The following is a 16360-nucleotide window of genomic DNA, read 5'->3' as shown; positions in this document are numbered from 1 at the left end:
AAGTGTCAGCCTTGTCCCCAGAGGTGCTGCAGGAGCGGTGCCTGTGGTGCGAGCAGCACTGACCCACGGCCCATGCTAATGGTGACCACCAAAGTGCCCAAAGCGTGATGGAAAAACCCTGCTATCACAGCTTAAAGTTGGGTAATTACAATTAACTGCCTCAAACCCTCCCACCTCACTCTCTTTTCTATTCAGCTGAACATAACCCTCATTTTCATGCATCTCAAGTGGGTGCAGAGCCCCCGTGCCCCAGGAGTGGCTGTACCCGGCGTCAGATGAGGAAAGAAGCAGCAATTCCTCTCTGCAAGCCTGTACACCACTCAAAGGCTATAAAGCCAATAAGGAACCCCTGGGATGAAAGGTACTCTATAAATCTGAGCCGTTATTATTACAAAACCAATCTCCACCGCATCTCTTAATAATGCAGATTAACTATGCAATAACACTAGCTGTAATTAGTATCGTAAAAGTCAGAGACGGGAAAGGCTAGGAGGTCAGTGAGTCCATCTCGCAGACTGCTCCCCACAGCATGGGGGAAGGGGGAAACCTCCCGGGTGCCTTGGGAGCTTGGAAAAGCAAAGGCAGGCTTGGCAGTGCCGGGCACAATCAAGGGAGCCGTGACAAGGAGGGGATGGCACAGGAATCACCGCACCTCTGCCAGACCCGGGAGGGGAGCAGAACCCTGCTCTCGTTCTGCAAGTGCCTGACGCCAGCTCCGGTCTCTCCTCTCCTGTGCGGGTCCACATCTCCTCTCTCAGACCTTTATGTTTACCTCATGCTTAGGACTTGAGACAAGGATGTCACCATCACTTTTTCCCTGGCTAGACCCTGCAGACCTCACCAAGCCCCCTGAGAGCTGCATGGGGGGACACAGGTGTCCCCTGATGACAGCAGGGCAGGCTCATTGCAGGAGGAGCCTGTGTCCCATGCCAGCTCCCCAAGGGACAAGCACTCCCCCAGACCTCCCATCCCATGAGAAGCTCCCACGCCCAGGACTAGGAGACACGACCTTCCCATAGGCACACATACACACCCCTTGCCCAGCAGCGTTCCCGGACTGGGATCCCACTACCTGCTCCCACACTGCCCGGGGACCAGCACTCCTCCTCACTGGCTGACCATCCTGCTGCCCGCTGCCTTCCTCCACCTCCCGATCCCAGAAACCCTGACATCCTCCTCGCCTCCACGCTGTGCCCACGTGGCCCCGGCACTTCTCCCCTGCCATGCCAGCTGGCACAGCAGCACGGGCGGTGGGAAGGACAGGAGGGAGGACTCCCTGCCCGGGCACAGCGCTGCTCTGCCCAATTAGCACTGCTGGGTGACAGGCTCTGTTTGCGCTGCGTGATTAGCTGTGGAAATGCAAATCTGAACTTCCTCCGCCGCAGCAGCTAACAAGATAATGAATATTTTCATCAGCTGCAGAGAATACAAACATCTGCACAGACACAAACGCGCTGCCAGGGCCGGGGGGAGCAGGGAGCAGGGGTGTGGGGTGGGGGAGCAGCTCCCCGGCATCCCTTGCTGCAGGGGCAGCAGCTCCACTGCCAGGGTAAGGAAAGCTCTGCCGCCACCAGCTTGTCCCCCAGCCCAGCAGAAGCCAGGGGGTGACAGACCATCAGCTTTGGTGTGTGATGGTACCATGTCCAACAGCAGTGCCTTGGCTCTGGACTGTGCCTGTGCGAGTGGGTTTGGGGTATATACCCGTGGTACCCTCATCTCCCAAGGCACCATGCCAGCTCTGCTCTCTCACTGCCCACCTCTGCGGCATGAGCTCCCCTTTGAAACATCAACCTACATGGCCGAAAAGCCTGCTTTCAGGGCATGGGCTGAGGTGAAAGCTGCTTGGCATTTCCTCAGCCTCATAATAAAGGTGGGGAGTTTGGGTGCATTTCCAAACACCCACCTGTTTTTTAACCTGCACACCTTCACGCACTGCCTGGGGCTCAGAAGGAGCTGGGCGAGGAGCCCAAGCCCCAAGTCACAGATGTGGAATCAGTTTTGGGCTCTGCTGGCAGCTTCCACTCCGACCGTCCCTCCTCCTCCAGGGGCTCAGGCACACGCTGGGGGTGGTGGGGCTCTCACAGGCAGTGACCAAACAGCAAGGACTGACCCCGTGCGAGATTACCCCACTGCCTGTGCAGACAGGAATGAAATGGAGCAGCTCAGAGGTGCATCCAGAGCAGGGATGGGGCAGCAGGAACACGAGGTGGCTGCAACAGCCATGCCCGCATTCGCCAAGGATGTGATGACCTGCTTCTTAAATCCTACCCACACCACGTGCAGAATGAGTCTGAAAACCTCTAGTACTTAAAATACCTCTATTACTAACATCTCAGTGTATTTTAAAAAATATCGCTTTTGCCCTGGACCCCTGGATTGTCTTTAGGATATCGTTGGCAATAGGCTTGCTTTTGTTTTGCTAGAAGAATAAAAAAATGCTGCCAATCCAGTGCAAAAAGCCTGTGGCTGCAGACTGTCAGAAATAACCAACTCAAAGCTGAACGGTTTGTTCTCTTTCTCAGTGGGATGCTGACTTTGAAATGGAGCAGAGCTGATGCACGCAGGATGTAACAGTAACCTAACTGATGGAGTACTGTGCTTATTGCATTAGTCATTTATACACTGGACTGACAAAACCTCAATGCTTAGCCTGGCCAGTGAAGATGCCCTCAAAATACATGGCGTGTGTCTGTATGCAACGAGTTGTGGGCTCAGAAAAGGGCTAGATGGACTCAATAAAGCAGCCAGGATGTCCCTGATGCTAGGCTGAGAGGTGAAAAAAATAGGATTGAGAAAACAGCTCAGATGGGGGCCCTCTGGGGGCTTCACAGCCATCGCATGTGACATGGCCACAAGCAGGCACCAGGACATCTCTGCTCTGCAGGCAGCACCCCTGGCTGGGAGCAGGCAGTGCTCCCACATGGCACGCACCGGGAGCGGGGCAGAACCAGAGCATCACATCCCGCACCCGCTCCGCAGAGCTGCTAAACTGCTAACGACCCCCTCGCCAGCTACTGAGGACCAAGGCCTGAGGCATTAGCCTGGCTTGGAAAGACATCATTGCTTCCAACTAGTATGTCTGAGGCTTCAGAGTTGTGAACAGGTAATAGAATTGCAGCAACAAATAATAAAAAGAGGAATGAAATGGAAGGCAGCCACTGGAAAAGAGATCCATCCGTTATCCCGGCCTGAAGGGTAATAGGTAAACAAGGCGTTGGTGTACTGGCTGGCACTGAGCTCACCAGCACAGGAATAATAAACAGCGCAATTATAACTTCTGTGCTTGGAGGTTTCAAATAAAGGGAAAAAAATACGAAAAAATCAATAGCGTTAATTTAACTGGTTACAGACTTTTCATTTGTGATGCCGCGGGGGAGGCAGGATGTCCTTGTGAGGGCTGGTCCGCGAGTTCCAAGCCAGGTGGCACCAGCAAAGGCTCCCCCAGCCTCTCGCACCCAGAAGTGATGCTGCACCCTCTGAGCACCACCCCGGCCCCTGGCAGCACCCACAGCTGGGGGGTCACTGGGTGCAGCTCGCAGGAGGCCTGGCCCAGCACAGTTGGGAGTGATGGGATGGGGACATTTTCCAAAGCAGCCCCCCGGCAGGGTTGGCACTGAGCTGTCAGCTCACCTGCTGTCACCACCCTGGTTTATTAAGGGCTGAGAAGCAGTGAGAGGAAGGAGTGACAGATTTTAAATTAACTTGCCAAACTCCTCATCAATATTATGACAATTCCCCGCATCAGTTCAGCGACCCGGCACACTGCCTGACAGCACTACCGCAGCTGTGTGGGGGCAGAGCTGGCTGCCAGGCTGGCAATGCTTGGGGCCAGTGGGTGCCCATCCGTCCCTGCAGCACCCGAGCCACCTCGGTAGCACTGGCCGGTGCTCAGCACCACCTCCAACCCACCCTTTACCTTCCCCAAGGCTGTAAAGAAGCAGCAGCCCTGTTTTATAGGTGGAGATGTGAGGAACAGCATCCTCTGAGGGATTGCAGAGGGAAGGGTACTTCCAGTCTGTAGAAGGGTGCTTGGCACAGCACAGCACTGCAGCCCTACATCATCTGGAGACATCCTCCCTGGTTACGGAGAGGGGAAAACACTCGGTGCTCAGCACGTGTTTAGCAGTGAGGGAGTGCTGACACACATCCTCCTTCCTTCCAGCCACTGAACCATTTTGGCTGCTTTTCTGCCCCCACACCCAGAAACTTCCCGGATTCACTGCATCTCCTCTGGGAGGGAATCAAATGAGGACTGTGTGGGTGAGCAAGGTGCTCCCTGTGTCCCAGGGCTATGCCAAGCCGGAGCAAAAGCCGGGATGAGAGACAGAGCTGGAGGTAGGGATGGGAAGGGATAGGTTAGGGCAGATGGCTGCACCCTGGGGAGAGCTCTGCCACGCACTGCTCTGACATCCCATTTGCTATGCAGTAATAATCCAGCAAGTAAAGCTGGCTCCATGGGTAGTAATTTGGGATTTCACCATATTAATGGCATAAAAGCAACAGTCTGAAACTGCAAACGGCTTTTAAACAAAAATTTCTATTCCCTTGTGGCAAAGAGACGGCACAAAACAGATAAGGAACAAACAAACAACCCATTTAGAAAATAATCCCCCAGTGATTTGGGGACGGCGCGGAGTTTGGGCTGTGCCCCACCGTGAGGCAACGGGGAAAAAATTGCTCTAATCTAGTCTTTAGCGAGCTGGATCCACTGCTGAGTCTCCCGGCTAGACCGAGAGGTGTGACTGGAATAGATCAGCTCCAATCCCATCTATTTATTAACACCACACAGCATTTTCCAAAGAGAAGAACCTTTTTTTTTAAAAGAAGAGAGGGATGCCCAGAATAAGGCGGCTCTGAATGTGCTTTCGGCTCAGTGGTGGAAGGAGCAAGGAGGGGTTCTGGTGTGTGATGAAAGATCCCTCCTCTGCCCCCCAACAAAGCACCCGCAAGGGACCACGCAGGAGAAGCATCACCAGAGGAGTGCTTTGATTTAACTCCTTGCAATAAAACGGCAGCAGCAGCAATCATGTAGCACACTCCTCTGAGGAGAAACTTTGACACTGCCTTGTCTAACCGGTCAGTCGAGCACCCCAACCACCACAGCGATAATTAGCAGTTATTAAGCCACCTCAGCACAGAATAAGCTGTCCACATTGCTCCTAACTCACGACGGCTCAACCTGAGCTGCAGGGATGCTGCGGCACTCACATCGTGAGCTGTGGCTTCACTGTTGCTGATGGATGGGAAGAGAGTCCTTGGCAGCACGGAGGGACATGCGAGCAGGGACAGGCTCTATGCAACACAGCAAGGCATTACACCGGTGCTAGTGTACATATGGAGCATATTCAGTGCGTGCAGCGTGAACCATTCCGGCTGCTGCCCCTCCCTGTTGTGAGTGCGTTGGTCACAGCAGCCAGTGTTTGCTTCCTCCATCCTTCCCTCGGGTGCCAACCATCTCCTCAGTCACACCACTGAAGTGCTTGGGTGTTGCCTGACCGCCTTGGACAAAATTATGTGGGTTAAAGGGGAAAACCAAAATCTGAAGCAGCATGGACTAGAACTGCTTGCTGGTTTCAGGTCTGGGCTGTGTAGCTCTCCCACTACCAGCCCAGTCTGCTGCGTGCTCATGTCAAACATCATCCTTACCCTGCATCTTAAAGGTACCTGCTGAACATCCCCATCCTCTCAAGCTGGTCAGACACAGGAAAGCCATCGGTGCTACACCAGTTACATCCCAGTGCTGGGCTAGGCTGCGGCCAGGAGGACCATGCAGCCATCAGAATCGCAAAGACTCTAATCAGTGCTGGGTGGCAAAGAGACCACCCCAAGCCCAACGGGATGGAAATACTGCTGTAACTGATAGGTGTTGCTCAGGCCACGGTGTGTGAGACAGCTTTTCCCAGCACAAAGGCTTCGTCCTAACACCATGCTGACATGCCTGGCAAATTGAGAATATCCTATTTATTAAAGACACTGAAGATGCGGCGACATGGGAAGCAGACACCATTCAAAGGACTGTCACATCTGCATAGCTAAAGGATCCCAGCAGTTATAAATCCCTCTAAAATACTCAGCCCCTTGTTCTGATAGCAGGTTCTTGCTCCTACTTTGCAGAAACAGGCTTTTAATCCCTGGTATTAGGCAGCTTCCTGCTATGTTTCAAATGCACCAAATTAAGGGCTTCTCTAACAGCTGGTGTCTTAATGCTCAGAGAGGTTCTTGAATATCTATGAAAATCAGAGGCAAATTACATCTTTTAGTTAATAATTTCTTCTCCATTAACCTCCTTCTCTTCCCTTGTTAGGAGATGATGTTTCTGCAGCATAACCCTCCGACACACCGGGCAGCCTGGCCGCAGGGAAAGATGCTGCGCGCAGGGAAGCGAGCCCTTCTCATCACTGCCTAGTGCTTTTGAAGCGAACAGGCTACAGTCAAACAGGAAAGGGCAGCCACACTGACCTTCCAGGATGCTGAAAGCATTTCTGGAGCAAGACATGCTGCCTCCCACCAGGCTCTGAGCTCTGCCGAGCCAGCGCATCGCACGCTACAGCCTGCAACACGCGGGCACGCTTTGCAAGTTGCTCTTGTTTCAGAGCTGCTTTCTCCTGCCCCTCACAGCTGCGAGACCTGGGACCAGGCCCCCGCTGATGATGGGCACTGAAAACTCTGTTTGTGATAGCGAGGTCCTGCAGAGCATCTGGCTCCCACTGCACGCAGCCTCACAGGGAAAAGCTTCCCCGCACTGCACAGACCTCGGGCATCGCCCATGCAGCGCAGCAGGAGCGGGCCAGCCGTGGGAAGCAGGATGGGTCACTAAGAGCTGGTTCTTTTAAATCTGAAAAACTGTCAGCCAGAGCTGCCCGGGAGTGCTTTGGGCTCTGACCCCTGGAAGATGCAATCCCCACACCACAAGTGTTTTATCCCAAAAGCGAAGAGGCCGAGGGCAGCCCCAGCAGGAACTGCTCCTGGTCCAGCCTGGGACTGCCCAAACCCACCGTCCCCAGGATGCCCTCAAAGGGCATGACTTGGAGAAGCCACATGGCCCAGGATAAACAAGACCCACAGACAACCTGGCATGCTTTTGGCTGGAATTTAGCCCTGAGGACAGGGGACTTGTTTGCTTCCTGGCAGTAACAAAGCAGCCCTTAGACCCCAGCCCTGGCTGAGGCAGGGGAAGGATGGCTATCCACCCTCCCACTTCGCAGTGCAAGGAAAGGGCAGGCTACAGACAAGCTGGAAAGGAGATCTAAGCCTCTGCAGAAAGAAGGATTGGTGCTTAGGGACTCACAGCATGAGCTGGGGCTGGACCTCGTTTGGGGGGAGCCTGTCTGGGTCTGGCATTTCCAGGAGATGGGCTTGGGGAGTGTTTGAAGCCCCCAGACCCACCAGCTCATGAAGAATTTCAGCTCTGCAGCCCTGGCTCTGCTCTGACGGACCCACTGACGCTTGTAACATGGGAGGGAGAGAAAGCAAAGAGGAGCCCACTGGGAAAATTGCCTTCGTGTACTGTCAATTCTCACTTCCAGCAAAGGCTGCAGCTCTGCTGGCTCCAAGCACTCCGCTGGTTGTGGCTTTCTAAGCGGCTTTGTGCTGATGGAGCTCATAATTCATCTGCCAGCAAGAGAGCAGAAGGCCAGAGTTCAGCGCAAATTCATAGCTAGGAAGGCTTTGCGCTCAGCTGGGGAAATAACACCCAGAAAAGCACCGTGGCCAGCAGCGACGATCACCCACAACTCCAGCTAAAATCAGAGGCAGTGATAAGGTCTCGGTGTCTTAACAGGAAAGAAACCCTCAGTGCACTGGCAGATGCTGGGAAGGAAGATGTCTGGGTAGGATGTGCGCTGGATCCTCTCCTGACCATGAGCAGTGCTGCTGCTTTGAAACTCACAGGGCCACACTGGTTTACATTCAAAGTATGGCTGTATTCAGAAGAACTGAAGAAAAATAAGTAAACTCATTTTCCAGCCCTGAATTCAGCAGCTACCAGCAAGCTCTACTCTATAAGCACGGCAAGGTGAAGATCTGGGCACTTCAGACCCTGCTTTCCCCACCCTCATCTGACCCTTGGCACTCACAAAATACCTGGGATGCAGCTTGCAGACCCCCCCTGCTATCTGCTCCTTGCCCTTTGGTGGGGGTATTTACCTTCTTATCATGGTACATCCACAGCTCCTCCCAGTACTGAAACTGGGCACTGAGTAACACCAGCTCGCACAGGCTGAAAACACGCCAAAGGAAATGCTCTGTCATACTACACGCAGTTAAACAACAGAACTCATTGTCACAGGGTATCATGGAGATGAAAGACATTAGTGTTCAGGAAGAGACGAGGCAACACCACTGAGAAAAGCCCACTGAAGGCAATTAAACACTTATCTAACGAACACACACTGGCCCAGGAAGGTCCTATGCTGCTGCCTGGGAAGGATAAGCAAGTAGGAAAACCACATGTGTTTGTTGCCCTTTTGCTCTCTTCCCCTAGTGAACATGTCAGAGATGCAGGTTCTGCACCAACGGCCCTTGGTCCCATCTCACCATCCCCATGTTCCCAAAACTAGCAGCAGAACTAGGCCATACCTGAAAGTCATCTGGAACACCTGCCCTTGGTTGACGTGCTGGCTCCTGTTGTTATAGCCGTGAAGCATCTCCCCGAAGAGGGTGTTGTTGAACTTGGCATCCGACTTCAGGCACTTGGGACCCTCGCAGATGTCAGACAGCATCAGGCAGGACTTCCCGTCGGGCGCCAGCTTGTACTCCTCCACGCACCTGCGGAGCACCGCAAGCTACATGAGATGGGCCAGGCGCAGAGCATGCCACCCCACGAGCCCTGCCACGGGACGAGCTGCTGCTGAGCCCCGCCAAGCATCATCAACTCCTGCAGCGGCTGCCCGGGAAGGCACAGAGGTTGCAGAGCCCGCACCCTCTGCAGCTGTTCCCAACATCCACCCTTCCTGCAGCAGCACGACCCTGCCTGCAGCCGGGCTGCCCTGCCTGGGAGCTGCCCCCGTGCCCGAGCCGAGCTGAGCCCACCGTGCAGCCGCTGCTCAACCATCCCGAACAGTCCCTGCCCACCCTGTGTCCTGTGACACTGCTGCCGTGCAGGTACAAACATTCCCCAGGCAAGAACAAAGCAAAATCAAGCTCCTGCCCTTTTTTCCACCCAGCAGCGCCCTCCTGCAAGGAAACAGCTCCAGCTCCAGCGTGGCTGCTCTTTTGCTCTTTGGCCCCACTTTCAAGCCACTGTAAGATGCACATGCTCATCTTCAACAGACAGTAAGGGAAACTGATGCAGGCAGCAGGGATGTGATTTAACTACAGACACTAGAGAAATCAGCGGCATCTTTTGCATATGTGCTCATCCTGCCTCCCCTCCCTCTCTTCTCCTTCCTCCAGCTTTTTCCCCGGCACTGCAGCTCCCAGCTGACAAGGAAAGTTCTGTTCCCTGCATTCCCGTTCCTCCCCACCGCCACAGTGCTCTGTTAACAATCCCATCTCCATCCAAGCTTGCTTCCCTCTCCCATTCCTCTACTGCATTTTACTGCTGCAAGCAAAACTCCCACCCGTCTGTTGCACTTTTCCCTGCCTGTTCCCAAAGTGCAGGCCTGCCTTGAAAAGGCATTATGAAAAAACAAAACAAAAACCAAAAAAACAACCAAACCCAGGGAAAGAGTCTTTGCCCTCGGTGATGGAAGGTTGAAATACCGATTCCCTGCATGGGTGTGGATGGAGACCACGTAATGTCCCAAGGTTTTCTAGACACTCTTCACAAGGGTTGCTAATGTCTATATGGATTCCCAACCCCTTCTGCAGGCAACGTGCTCTGTCTTAGTGACTCAACCACTCTGTACTGCTAAACAACAATAAAAAAGAAGGGGGGGGGGGGGGGAACAACAAACCAGCAAAATGGATTAAAAAAAAAAAGAGAAAGAAGCTGACACAGGCAGAGCTCCCTGGGCTGCTCTTCCCCAGGGAGCAGCAAGCAGCCAGGGCTGCGAGGTCTCTGCTGCACCTGCAACTTTGGGACTTGACGGATGCTCCTCAGAGTTACTGTTGGGAATTTTCTCCCCCTCTTGCTTGTGGGCATTCCCTTCCCAAAAGGGCTCCTTTTCCTCCCTTTCACCCTAACCCTTCGCACCAGGATGTGAAGTAGGCTCCCACGTGTGCCCGAGAGCATGAACCAGCCATGGGATGCAATCTGCAGAGCCCCCGGCGCCGGGGCTGGGTGCGGGACGGGGCAGGCAATGGATGGATGGCTGCAGCTGTGCAGCATAAAGCCAGATAATCACTGAGCTCCTTTTAGAACATACTGCAGCCAGGGAGATTTTCCTGAGAGAAAATGCTAAATTGCGTAGGATTATAGGATCCTGGCCAAAATCATGGATGAAACTCTATTTTAAGAGAGGCATGGGGCGGGGGGAGGGGGGGGAGGTAACAATTCTTAAAAAAATCCTCCACCTTCCCCCTCCAACACTCAATGTACAGGTTTTGGGTCCCTTCATGGTGAGTCACAGATCAAACTGTACCATCACACAGTGGGGGAGAGGAGGAAGGTGCATCTGCTCAGATGGCTCCTCGCACTCCCGTATGCTTTTGCCTGCAGGCAAACCAGGTGCCTCTATTCCCTGCTGGAAGTCAGCTCCATAAACAGGCTTTTCTTTTTCTTGGGCACCCAGCTCCCTTGCTGGGCATGCCGGTTTGGGGATGGGTGGCACAGGAGGGTTGGCAGGGATGGAAAAGGGTACAGGTTATTTATCTGCTAGTGAGAGATGCCGGAGCATTGGACAGGACTCACCCACAGAACATGAAGATGGTGCTGGACAACGGGTCGTGGGGCAGAGGAAGGGTCTGCTGGAGACAGAGCTGCTCGCAGCCACCGTTGAAGCCATCTGAGCAGTCAATCCCTTTGGAGTAGTCGTAGCAGCCGGTACCATCCTTCATGGGTCGGAGGTCCTCAGGGCACTGCAGCGAGAGATGGGATGTGGGAAGGTCACTGGGGGGTCCTCACCTGCCCTGGAGCCACAGCCCGGTGGGTGCCCTCCCAGGGCACAGCCCACCCAAGAGCTAGTGCCACTGAACTCTGCCTACAACTAAAGGAGATGAGTTTGATTTGAGTGACAGATGGGGCAGCCACAAGGGCCCAGCATCATGTCACAGAGCCTTTGGGGAGGGGGCAAGAACCACAGGGCAAGGACCCAGTCTGCTGCAAAAGCCTTCCTCCCCCTCCTCCCTTTGGAGGAGGGTGAAATCCTTGAGGCAGCAAAATTACACAGTGATGAAGCCTCAAGCCAGTGTGGGGCGAAGCATGACAACCCCCTCTGTAACGTACTGGAGGAACCCTCTGCATTCGCTACCTGCTCCTCCGAGATCCAGAGAAATTGGGTGCAACCCAGAAAATACCATCTCAGTACCTGGGACCAAACCAGAAAGCCATCTCAGTGCTTGGGAGTGACCCAGAATAACCACTTCAACCCGTGCCAGGCAGGCCAGCGAGCGTGACCTGGGCATCAGCTCCAAAAGCTGATCCCTCCCACGGGGGGAGGCAGCTGCGGGCAGGACTGGCCGGCGGTGGAGGCAGGACTGGCGGAAGACAGGACCGCAGCCCAGGCTCATCAGTTTTCCGCAGCCAAGGGAACCGTGCTGCTTCACATAAGCTGGAGATCTGTCTCTGGGTTTTAATTCCAGTTCCTCAGCTGGCTTTCCTTGTCCCAGAAGATAAAAGCCAGCAGGCGGCAAATGCCATCAATAAATTGTCACCCAGATTAAAGTACTCTTCTATTCCACTTGCGTTATTTATCCCTTTTCGCCAAACATGCACGCACACAAACAACAACAAAAAGGCCCAGTCCTTGAGAAAATAAATAAATCTTGCCTAGAAGCAGCTCGCAATTAAAAATGCATTATGGAATTTCTTGAAGATGGGTTAGTCTGGAGATTGTACAGGTAGTGATGAAAGCAGGTTATAAATGGCCTCTGTCAAGCAGAAGAAAGGTTATAAAACCGCTATACTTTGTGGTTAAAAAGAGAAATCAATTTTCCATGTGAGTAAAATGCTGTACATATTAATAAAAGTTCAGGAGACCCTGGACCCTGTGCTTGCTGACACTGGCAGGGTCCTGACGGGAGATGGGCTGCTTGAGCCTCGCTCACTCTTGGCTACTTAAGAAGCAAGCTGCCTGCAGGGGACCTCAGAAAGATGCTTTAGGGAGTCCTGGCCAACCCCATCAAGTATGAAAAGTTTCTTTCCACCTCCTAGAAACCCTGTGCCATTTCCCTACGGTAGCAGCCTTAAAGCTGCTTCTGCCCCATCTGCAGCAACCACAACGTCTCAGGCATCTCCATCCCTGGTGCCCCTCAGACACCTCGCTGGCTCCCATGCCCTCAGCCCTGAAGCTTGGGTGGATCTTTCCAACCTCAGCACCTTCCCTGCAGGTACCAAGTAAGGTGGGAAAAGGAGGCAAGAGAAGGCTGAGAGGCACACGACTTTTCTAGCCGAAGGATGTTGGCAGCGAAGGGCTCTGGAATAGGATGCTGCCCATCTCTGCAGAGCAGGCAGGGCACAGGCAGCCCCCCAGGGAGGCAGGTGGGGGAACAGTAGCCCTGCCTAGGCACGAAGCTGCAGAGGACATGGGAGCAGGAAGCTTTCTAGCTGCGTATACAGAATAAATATGAAGGAGGAGACGAGAGAGGACACTTGGAACAATCTGTGCTTTTACCACCCAGCTGCCTGGGAAACAGGATCAGGATAAGCGTGTTTGTGAATCCGCAGATACAACACTTATCTCCTGTGGTCTCCTCCGCATCTGCCAGCCCCACTGTAAGAATAAGAGCTGTACAAACTGGCAGAAACACCTCTCCCTAGAGATGGAGGGCTGACTGCAAACAGCATCTTCTGCTCCGTGGCACCTCATCCACCTCTGGGCTGCTCACCCCACACCAACCAGGGTGGGATCTGGGGCTCTGCCCAAGCCCCCCCTGAGCTCCCCGGGGACCCTCCAAGGTGCTGATGGCAACTGGGTGGGAATCCAGGTCTGCAGGAGCTACAGAGTGACAGGGAGAGGGTCAGTCACGGCTGTCCTGGGCTGTCACCCAGAACTCTAACCCTGGCACCGAGCTGTGCGCTGAGCACAGCACCTTCCCCAGCCCGCAGAGGAAGATGATGGCTCTTCCACTGGGACTAGGTTAGTAGGTCACCAAAGCCCCTCCCTCCCTTAGTCCCACTCTGCTTGAGGTCACCTTTGGGATATTCCTCCAGTCTGGGCTTTTCACCACCACAAGTTTCCTTTCTGTTTGTAATTATGCATCCTCATACCTATTAATTATGGCAGGCAAGTAGCTCAAGCACAAAATTTGTAAAAGAAAGCACCCCCTCCCCTCCGCATCCATCCCCGGCTCGGCATGGAGCTGGCTCTCCAGCCAGCTGTCACGCTGCAGCAAGCAGCTCTCCAGGGACAGAGAGCTTTGGTAGCCAACACACAAACACAGGAGGTGTCCCTGCTTGGTGGCACTGCAGGGGGGACAAAGATGCCAGGGACAGTGAGCTGGGGAACCGGCGAGCTCTGCAGCCAGCGCCAGCCAGCAAAACCAACAGGCAGACGGCAGGAGCAGCAATGCCAGCGCGGAGGTCTTGCAGGGATGAATAGGCAAATGGAGCAACTACCGGGCAAAACTTTATTAAAGATCTCCCTGCTCCAGGAGCAGAGGACTTGCAATTGGGATGTCACACCAATAGATCAGAGCAGGGGGGAAACTGAAGCCCATCTGGGTGCAACTCTGTCCACAGTAGTCAGCAATGACCCAGGAAAAAGCCAGCTTGTGCTAATCACAACTCCCTGGGCTGTGCTGAAGAGTCGGTCTGGACTCCCAGGGGAGCTTACAAAACTAGCACTCACTCTGTGTTTGCTGGGCTTTTACAAAGGATCAGTTCTGTTATTGCTGACATTGATTCGTCTGGCTTGGGCAGCAGAGAACCAATAATTATGGTGAGTTTTAATCAATCCCCCATCAATTCAGCTGCAGTTCAATTTGCGATCTGCCTTGGCAGTGACACAGGATGGGGGGCTGTGTCAGAAAATGATTAGAAAATCCATAAGCAACTCAGTCAATAAACCTGTCTGGGCGATCACGGGTGACATCCCTTCCTGACGGGAGGAAAGCTGGCGAGACATGGTGCCCCAGCAGCTCCTGGCCAACCACACCTCTGCACACCCCTCGTCTGGATACAGGATGGATCCTTTTATCCAAGGAAGCAAAGGGATCCTCTATAAACTGTTAGCCAGCAATCCAAAAGAAAAAGCTGGTTTTGGTTTGCTGTGTTAGACCTGCACTGCTTCGGAACCAGCCTCAAACTCCTGGACCATCCATCACCCATGGATCTGACAAGCAAAAATATCTCAAAACTCGGGAAGAGGGTCTGGTGCTTAACCCATGCCACCGAGAGGAAAAGGGAGGTAGGGGGAGACTCCAGCTCATGGTCTGCTCTGAAAAGCCACGGAGAAGCTGTTACCATACAAATGTAATTCCACTGCCTTGCAAATCCACTCCACCTACACAGCAGTGAATTGGTTTCTCTGTGACAACGGCCAGCCCTGAAAATTGCTCTTGGGATTGGAAAAGAAAACGTAAGTTTCTTGTCTTCTTGTGCATTAGAACTGATAATACAGATCGTGCAGGCTAAATGTGACCCACAGCTACAACGCCCCGACCCTGCTGTTACCATTCAGTTTGCGAAGCAGGCACTGCTGGCAGCTCGGCGGGGTTTGGCTGATAGCACCATCAGCCACCAGCATGTCCCCCTCCAGCCGTGCCAGGCAGAGCACCCAGGACTGTATTTTTTGTGACTGCAGTCAGCAAATGTACTCCAAGCATGCACAGGGAATGGATATGCTGAATAAGAAAGTGCTATTTTTATGTGGGTTTGGTTTTTTTGTTGTTGTTGTTTTTGGGTTTTTTTTGAGAAACGGTCTTTTTTCCCTTTTAAATGACATCTCTGAGATGACATGGAGTGGCAGAGCTGGCAGGACCTGCTGCCACACCGGGGAGACCACCAATGCCAGCCTTGCTGATGTTCCAGGCAGTGGTTTGGAATGAAATGGGACGCCCGCACACACCGCCGGCACAGCATGTGGCATGGCATGGCCTCCAGCCTCCAGGACACAGCACAGCTCCTCTGCCCACCACCACAGTCCCCAGCACGGCCAGAGAAAACCCAACGGAGGGAGGATCATCTTCAAGGGGAAAGCAAGCAACATCCACCAAAACCTGCACAAGATCGGGTCTTCGGAAAATAAGCACCTGGATGAGCCCCTGTTCATGTTAGGAAAAAAAAAGGGGCCTTTGCTCACTTTCTCATTTACAAAGCTCATTAGCAGTGAGACTGGTGAAGGGGTCACTGGAAATAAAATCAGAGCCTCATTACTGACACAGATCTCCCCAGACAAGGGGATGGATACCAGCTCTCCATCTGAACTGCCTACTAGGGTTGCTCAGCTCAGCTCCTCTCTTCCGTTATTAATTTTAATAAAAAAAGAATACTTAATAAAGTGTTTCTGGAGAGAGTAAACTGCCCTTTTTTTTATTACATTCTGTTTTCTCAACAGCAGCCTTTTTGTCAGAGACTTCTCCTACACCAAGGTGTCAGAGGTGATGCTCTGAGTGCAGACGAGCCCAGCTCCTCAAAACTGCACAGGGAAGCTGCCACCAACCCCTGGCTCCCAGCTCCATTCCATGCACGCACATCTGGATGCATCCAGAGGCAAGATCCAGGACCCTGGCCCAGCGCAGCTTCCCCAGGCTGCATCCCCAGCACCTGAGGCTGCAAGAAAGGCTGGTGGCTCAGGGCTGCAGAGGCCCCGAGCGAGATGCCCAAAGCCCTAATGACCCCCTTTATTTAGAGGCATCCTCACTCCTCACCGAGGAGCCTCTTCAGGGTGAGACAAAAAGATAACCTGAGGCACTGCCGAGGTACAAGCAATTGCCAGCATTTTAATGAGCTCCGAACTATGCACTGGCATGTATTTTATTTGCTTGTTAAAGCTCAGAAATGATGCAAACACAGTAAACTCCTCTGTGTCTGTATTTATATATATATTCAGACAACTTTGGCTTATTCTGCCTTCGCTTTCTTGGTCCAGAAGGCCCTCGGTGAGCAGCGCTCCTCCGCAGCAGCAGGACCAGAGCCTGGCTGTACACAGCCCAGTCTCCACAGCTGAGATTTATTCCTCCTTTCCTAATATTTTGGCAAAACGGGCAAAAAAGCTGGCTGCTGAAGCACCCATTGGCTCCAGGCAGTCTCTCTCCAGGGCCACCCCTGCCCCTCCTCGGGGCAGCGATGTCCTCGCCACCACCCCAGCTACGGCAGACC

The 16360-nt window shown here is 53.4% G+C and overlaps 1 protein-coding gene across 1 annotated transcript in view; it reads right to left on the bottom strand.

The window, feature by feature from the left end:
- The window catches only part of ASTN2 (astrotactin 2), a 354822-nt gene that overhangs the window by 139219 nt on the left and 199243 nt on the right, over window positions 1-16360 (bottom strand). The window contains exons 12-13 of the mRNA XM_040606571.1: window positions 10793-10959; window positions 8578-8766 (exon numbers count right to left, since the gene is read on the bottom strand). Of these exons, the coding sequence (XP_040462505.1) occupies window positions 8578-8766; window positions 10793-10959 (356 nt within the window). The remainder of the gene's footprint in view (window positions 1-8577; window positions 8767-10792; window positions 10960-16360) is intronic.

The sequence above is a fragment of the Falco naumanni genome, chromosome 9, assembly GCF_017639655.2.
Source record: "Falco naumanni isolate bFalNau1 chromosome 9, bFalNau1.pat, whole genome shotgun sequence".
Taxonomy (NCBI): Eukaryota; Metazoa; Chordata; class Aves; order Falconiformes; family Falconidae; genus Falco; species Falco naumanni.
This window is presented reverse-complemented; position numbering and strand designations above follow the sequence as displayed.